We start from the raw sequence: 8,450 nt of genomic DNA, 5'->3' as shown, positions 1-8,450 counted from the left end.
AGGCACCTATGGACTAAAGGCATGGAATGGCATGTGTCAAGCTCTAGACCATGTTCCAAATTGTTGTATGCCCATGGAGAATTCCTAGAGTGCCGCATGTCGAGCTCTGCATGGTATTTAGAATGATTATGCCAACAAGTTTTAAGAGGTTTTTTCTGATCATTAAATAAGTGTATCCACTAGGGGAAAACTGGACAAATTGCTAGCCTGTATCAAATTTGAAATCTTTACCACTGGTGTGTCATAGTGCAGCTTGAAAAATGCTATAAAAATAGTCCCACAAATCGGGTACACCCAATTGTGCATCATCCTTTAGTATCTGTTACTAATCACTTCAAAGTAGGGTATTACACCCTTATAGCTAGATGAGGATCAAGGGTACACCTTGTAGCTACTTGGGTAGTTTAAAGGGGGAAAGGGTACTATCTTTAGATTGATTAGGATACAATGGGATTTGATTTATCCATGAACCATAGATGGGAATGGTTCCTTGATAGATTTAAGAAAATTTTTGACATGTGGAGAGGCTTTCAAACAAAGCTCATTGGAAGAAGACTAGTATTAATTTATCATTCTGTTTACCTTGTTGCTATAGATCTTCTAACTTTCTTGCTACTGTTCCTCTAGTCTTATGCTTGATAAGTGCATGAGATAGTGAGGATTCTTTCAAGGGGGGTGAACCATTCATAGGAAATAAAGATCTCATGAATCAAGTGGTCCATTTGGACAAGACCCAAGGAGGACTAGGTGTTGTTGACGTACAACCCACTTACAATAGACTACTTATAAGTGACAAGCTTCTTGGATAATAAAGGCTATTCTTTTTTTTCCTTGGATAATAAAGACTATTCTTTTTTTTTCTTGAATAATAAAGGCTATTCTCAGCCATACTTTGGTTTGGCCCTAGCTTTTATTGAGAAATCTTAGACATGTCAGGCCTCTAAGAACTCCCAAGCTCTTTTAGCACTTTGCAACCCTGTACCTTGCATTACCATGACAGTCCAATGGAGAAAACCCTTTGGTATTATTTTAAAGCCATAAAAAGTTAGATTATATTTTCACAAAAGGGAACCTTCACGAAATTAGACTCCATTTGGGTCTTATCCAATTTCAAAGAGAACACTTCCAATGATAAGGATTTTATCAAGTCTAGCTTGCTTCTAGAAATCTTACAAAGTTGGGGGAATTGTGGAAAAAGGAAGAGTTTAGGTGGAAGGGCCAGCCTGACATCAACAGATATTTTGTCTCTCTAATCATGACCATCCACCACATTAGGGATGAGAAGCTTTGGCCTTTGGGTTGGCACCTCCCAATGGAAAGGGGGTACGTGCCTAGCCTATAGAAAAGAATTTAGCTAGGTAACTCTCGTCATCTCTTCCCTATTCTAACTCTTAAGTTAGATATTGAGGACGTGTGTAGGTTTTGAATGGAAGATGGAAAATTTTTTACAGTAAATTGTGTTGGAGAAACAGATTTTTAAAGATTTTGCTCAAAACCATTCCAAAAAAAATGTGTACTTCATTGTGATTCATTCTACACAAAGCTATCTGGACCAATGGCAAGGTAGAAAAAATAGGCAAAGCCAAGTGGGATGTGTAAAAGATGTGCATATCATAAAGAGGATGCCTTTCACTTGTTTGTTGCCTACCCATGTGCCGGGAGAATCTACAAACTTAGTCAAATTCAAGTATGGAAGCCTATAAACTTGAAGGCCATTCTTTCGGGTGAGGTAGCCAAGTCAAAGCAAAAGCACTGGTGTCAAGTTAAAGCTCATTCTATTTGGTTCATCTGGATAGCGATAACTACTATATAGTTAAATGAGAGTTAAATAACATTCTTGTTTAACACTATATAAAAGACTTTCAAATGAGGTCTTGAATTTCAATCAAGTCCATGGTTAGCTTCTAAAATAGTTTATTGAGCTTGTGGAGGAGTGTGTGCAAAGCGTACTTTCAAAAAAGACCAAGAGGACCAAGTTCCAAGCTGTAACTTCATGAATGACTAGGAGGAGGACTTAGAATGAAGTTTCTAATTTAGACATCAAATATTGTTTGCCTATTTTTGTAAGGGTTGGAGCATTTTGGTTGTCTTTTAAAATGTAGAGATTGAGGCTACTATGAACTTCAACGTAAAATCTTTTTTACTCAATATAGATGAAACATCCATTTATTGTTCACCCCCCCTCCCCCCCCGCCCCAAAAAAAAAAACAAAAAAATTCCATTGAGGTGGAACAGTAGAAGATTTGAAGAGTTGTAGACCTGGCTAATTAAGTGAAGAGGGAGGCATTTGTAAATTCTATTTGACAACATACCATTCAGGGAGGACAAGGTTATTGTAGCAAATATATTCTTTTTAGGTTGGATACTATCAAGTCTTTGTAAATCTAGTTACTACATAGAAAACAATGTACCTTGCTTCAAAGTCCCTCCACACCATGGGGCATTAACATTAAGCTATTCTAATATATTTTTTGGGGTATGCTTAGGATAGATTCTAAGAAGCAAATGACCCTAGATACTGCATGCCACTTATTCTTATTGTGGAGCATTGCTCCTAGTAATTGCAATTTGCATGCAACCAATCAAGGAGATGGATTACAACATAGCATTGTCACAACGTTGACACCTAGAATTTTGTGGTTGGGTAGTACACATTTTGATTTCTATTACATTCTTATTATTAGAGAGGAAGTTTTGAGCATTTGTCATTCCTTGGTTGCTTTTCTTGTGTTTTCTTAAATCTCATGTGGTCTCATGTGTGATGATATTCACTCTATGCATCTTTTGCCATGTGTAATTTGAACCTCTTGAGTTACAACATACAATGATTTTGGTAGTGCCTTGCTAGAGTCACAATGTCTTAACATTGTTAGTATATTCCTATTCCTTTTCAGGAAACATTCATTCTTTGTAATTGTAGGCCCCTATGGCTAAGTCAGAAGAATTATCCTATTATAGCTCTTGGAAGGAGAGAATTGCTAAATGTTACTTTAGGAACTGGGAATATAGAAAGATTTATCGTTTATTCGTATGATGATTACTTTGGGAAGATCATATTATCCCTATTCAAGGCACCCCAAAAATTTTGCTTGGGGTATTTCTTAGTGCAAAATGAGTTTATGTAGAGCTTAACAATGTCCATGCTTTATGCTAAGAGAAAGAATGGAAAACTTGTTGGTTGCTCATTGTTCAACCTGTGTTACTTAGTGAGTAGAATGGTAGAGGATCTAAATGAGTTTTGAGATCAATTGAAAAGCTATATTCAAGTGTTGAAAGATCATGGTGTCTCTTATAGATTTCTAGATATTTAAGTAAATGGTCAGATGGAGGTATTTGTGCTCAAATCACAACCACAGAAGACAGAATATTTTTTGCATTCTTTAGACTAGTCACTTGCCAAGCCTAGTAAATATATAGTGGTTTTGCAAAAATTGGTGCATTTGGGGTTTTTATATAGGCCTGACTTATTATATTATTCTTTAATGCTATCAAGGTTTAAGCATATGCATGAATTAAAGCACTAGATCATTGCATGGAAAGTGATGCTTTACCTCCAAAAAACACGTATAGCCACACTTTCATCGATGGATATACTGTAAGCTTGGAAGCACATGGTGCTATATCTTGGTTGGAACTTGGGAGATTCAATATCGTGTATATCTATGTTTGCATGCTGCTATATGTTATTTGGTGGTGCTTTCACTTGGTTGTGTGGTCTGCAAAAAGAAATTGTGTTCTCTAAAACAGCATGTCATTTGCATGGTTTGCTAATGGCGTCAAAAAGTGTTAATTGGATGATTGAGGTACTAGCTTTCATGAGATTCCAAGAAATGGCATCAATACAATTATATGGTACTGACTCTGAATCAATAAAGATTGCATGGATATTGGTCAACAGGACTATGAGGCAACAATAACCATTTGTGACTCCACTATTTGACATGTTATTGACAAGAAGAGTGCAATTTAAAAAAAGTTCTGATGAAACATTGTCATTTGTAAAGAAAATGACAATGAACAAGTCATGGAGCTATGCAAAAAACTTGGTTTTAGAAATTTGTAAAGTCAATGAAATTTGTTTATGCTTAGCATGTGTATTTGCAAATTATGGTTTTATGTGGATGTGTGCTTATTCAAAAAGCCTTGTTGCCTCTATTAGCTTTTACTTATGTTTGTTTTTATGTTGTTTCGAATTTAAATTTAGCATTACTTTTCTTTCCATGGTTTCCTTCCCCTCAAATATTTTAATTGCACTCCCTCTTTAATATATAACATGCATGAGCAATGTCGAGGTTTTTATGTCACAAGTAAAATCCACTTAAATCCGACACTTTGTATGCATATTCGGCAAATCACTTTATCACTTACATATGCTCCTAACTCATACTCGCACATTCATATAAAACATGGACTTCTCTTTCCTTAAACATGGACTTCTCTTTCCTTAACTAAAACCCTAACTCAATTTCTCTTTCTTTATGCACAGCCAGAGTTCAATGGGTGAATTCAAAGTAATCAATTTCCTAGCATTATTAAGATACTTTTCTCTTTATAAAATGTCAAACTTTAAAGAAATAAAGGTACCAAATAACACAAAACCACACAAATAGTTATATAGTAACATGCTAGCGTTTGAGAGTTCAATATATCAATAAAGCAATCACCATCACATTATGGACCACATTTCAATAAAATTTTACATGGAACAAAATAATATAGTAATGAAACTTCAAAAGTAAGAAACCATCTTGAGAAGGAAACATACACTAAAACAAAAAGCCAATAACACAATCCTAAAAAGCTAAACATCCTAGATAAGGCCAATTCCTTTTATTATATAAATTTATGGGAAGAAGCACATAGCCTCTCCACCCACACTTCTTGTGTCTCTTCTTATATATCTACATATATTTGTATGCTTAGATTTATTCTCATGAATACTATAAACATATGAATATATTCAAACTTAAGTCTTATATTGTTGCATTACTTTTTCACAACTTTAAATTTGCTCTTTGACAATTTAGTATGGCCTCTTTTCTTATGCATGTTCTTGAGCGCGAGAGAATGATCTAATATTAAAAGCAATAAGACGATGGTCAACAATGTACAAAACAAGTGCATTAAAAGGAAATCTACCTCGCAACTCCAAATTCACAAGGGGATGATATATATATCCATTCCGATACCTATATGTATAATATATCAACAGTACAGGTTCTCTAAATTAAAACCTTGAATACACAAGGGGTCTAGACACATATCCAATGGTTCCTATAGTATAACTAAAATGCTAGAGGTACACGTATGCATGCATGCACACATTCACATGCTTGCGCACGTGCGCAAGCGCACACACACATTTATACATATACATATAGTTGTATACATACACATACATACATATGAAGGTATGATGTCGTAACAAGTTTGTAGCTTGAACTTTCGTAGGCTTCTTCCATTGTAGTATGTTTGTACATTGTCAAAAAATTTTAGACCTATAAGTTTCAATATGCAACATCAAGTGATGCGACGTACGCTCTACATTAACATAATGGACTCTTTACATCTATATATTTGCTTTCAAAAAGCACCTCTGGCTTTGCTAACACTAATTCTCCATGCTAGATCAATCCTTGAATGGCCTTCATCTAGTTCAATTTAGTGGTCTTTAACCCATTTGAAAGCAAAGCACACTTATCTTAATAAGAGCAAGGACTAATCATAAAGATGCAAACATGGAAATGCTACCTATCAACCCTATGCAAAACACTATAAAAAGAAGGCCATTGCATTTATAGATTTGCATCCCTCAAGGATACAAGGAAATTCATGGACCAATCTTAGGCACATATGAATACATAAACAATACATTTGAAAGCAACACACAAGCTTTACTTCATTTTATACAACAATTGTGAAAAATAAATGATTTGAAATAATTTAAACCACTAACCTATCGACACTCAATTTTTACAAATGTAGATAAATTAACATCTATTATTATTGACAATCATTCAAACAAATATTAACATCAACATGTCCAATCCTACCCTTATCAACATACTACCTGTATGTCCTATGTTGCCTATTACTATTGACAATCATTCAAGCAAACATCAGCATCAAAATACTGCCTATATCTATTATAATTCACAATCATTGAAACAAATATCAACATGAGCATACTACCTATATGTCCTATAATTTGGTTGCAATATTAGATAAACCAACTCCTCAAAACATCTAGAGATAAACAATAGATTGGTTGACTTTAGAAACCTACAAAATAAAAAATACCCAAAGACTCACCAATAACAAAACATTAGACATTGTCAAATTTTGAATTCCTTGCAAGACCCAAAAGTTGTCGTCCCCTCAATTAACAGGCCTTTTTTGGGACTAAAGTTTATGTTGGATTTTGATATGTGGAATAAAATAAAATAACAATACTCACGTATTTCATATTCAATACCTTGATATTCCTCATAAGAAATCTTGCAAGTCACAACAATGATCATACTATCCTCAACCAATGACAAACCATTTGACTCACTATCTAGAGTCCAAAGTACTACAACAAAAATCAAGACGAACAACGCAAAACACTTCAATGAAGTTAATACAAGAACTCGACACAATACCCTCAAGCAACCCTATAAAAACGTTAGCAAAAATCTTCCTTTCATCTTAAGCTACAAACTTAATATGAAGTATATATCCTTAGAAAATTTCTTGATATTTCAAAAAAAAGGGGTATGGACTTCAAAAAAATAGTTTTGAAGGAGAATTCAAAGCATATCATTTAGAAATCCGAATATTTATCAAAATTGTTCAACAACAATTTTGACAATTGTACAAATTTTGGATACAAATTGTAATGTTAACAATGGCCTATTATTTTACACATAATTGGCATTTTTGCATAAACCCCTAGCTTTACACTCACATTTTGTTATTCATTGTCATACCATTGTGAAACACCACTCTCATCAACATTTAAAGCTTCAACCTCAATCTCCAAACTTGTATCATAAAATACTACAACCACATTCCGTGACATTCATCCCATTTACCCTTCTCGACATCATATGTTTAGTCACTTGCTCAAATCCACACACATACTCCTTAAAATCCTAAAATGGGATAGATATCGTAGTTAAGACCAATGGCATATGAAGCTTTAGCATGACATAGGCTCGACACAATGTTTCCAATTACAAACTTGCTATATGGGTGGTGGCTTCACTAAGATTTAAGACAACCAACTTCAATTGGAGCCACTTGACTAAGATTCTTGAATGATAAAAACTTTGAGGTGGATGAGTTTTACTGATCGATCTCCTATCAATTAAGAGCAAAGGTATTTATTGCTGAGAGTACCCAAGCTTAAGAAACCAAACAGATGGGAAGAAATCATTAGGCCGTTTGAACTTTGACACTCGATCACATGGCATGTCCACAACATAGACAATTGAGTGCAAACATGAAACATTCACAAGTAAGGCATGCATCGATCTCTGATCTCTGCATGAAAGTCGAGCTTGTTCATCCCATCATATCAATCTAAAATTTCAAATGAGAAACATGGTGCATTGTTATTGCAACATACTTTCTTGCACAATTTCCCATGTGACTAGGAGTGCTTTGCATTAGAAAGAGATGAAAGTCCAAGTACCAAGGAAATTTCGTTCTCTCTTTCAAATCCCTGATGCCTCTTTCCAACCCCCCATATGTTGGTGCCTCTTTACCCCCTCTCTCTCTCTCCCCCCACCAAAAAAAAGCACACGAGCGCTTAAGACTTCTCAAATAATACAATTATATGTTTTGGAGTAAATTGCATAGCCTTTTAATGGACTCCTTTGGAAGGATTATGTCACCAACACTTTTGTAACGTTTGCTGGTTGTATGAAAAAGCAAGAGAATCGGTAGAGCCACTTGTTATGGGGGGGGTTCAGTCGGCACATGCAGAAACGTTCGAAGCTGCCCGCTCTCATCCCCAGCCATGAACCTGCCTTGTCCGTTACTTATATATTACAGACTATGCTTATATACTTTGTTTTCCTTCAAGGGCTAATTAAAGTCAAATGAGCATACGCAAATCTTCTTACTGAAAAGAAGACTCCGAGATCTGGACAAGCAAGGGAATGATTCTGGAGCTTGGATTGCAAAGGGCATCGATAATCCTTTAGGTCACCTTATCAGCCTTGGCAAAGCACATAACAATTAAGATTCAAATGGTAAAATAGACGAGTTAGAAAATTGACGCAAAATAGCGCCTTGAAGGATAAATGACCCACCCAGGTCAGAGGATCTCTCAAAAAGGAGAGAAGGAAAAACGATGGACACTACTCACAAGATCTTTCTTTTCTTAAGATAATTATGCATTACAAAAAAAAGTACAGTGCCTCCAAGGATGATTCCAGCTGTTGTTAACCAGAAAGCAATCT

The 8,450-nt window shown here is 35.2% G+C and overlaps 1 protein-coding gene across 1 annotated transcript in view; it reads right to left on the bottom strand.

The window, feature by feature from the left end:
• Window positions 1–7,596: 7,596 nt before the first annotated feature.
• Window positions 7,597–8,450, bottom strand: part of MGT10 (magnesium (Mg) transporter 10) — a 69,221-nt gene continuing 68,367 nt past the window's right edge. The window contains exon 13 of the mRNA XM_087379561.1: window positions 7,597–8,448. Coding sequence (XP_087235687.1) covers window positions 8,353–8,448 — 96 coding nt within the window. The 3' untranslated portion in view covers window positions 7,597–8,352. The remainder of the gene's footprint in view (window positions 8,449–8,450) is intronic.

Source organism: Dipteris shenzhenensis, chromosome 9 (genome assembly GCF_047967505.1).
Source record: "Dipteris shenzhenensis isolate YYH24624 ecotype China chromosome 9, Dip_SZ_1.0, whole genome shotgun sequence".
Classification (NCBI taxonomy): Eukaryota; Viridiplantae; Streptophyta; class Polypodiopsida; order Gleicheniales; family Dipteridaceae; genus Dipteris; species Dipteris shenzhenensis.
The sequence above is the reverse complement of the archived record's forward strand: the minus strand, read 5'-3'. Positions and strand labels throughout refer to the sequence as shown.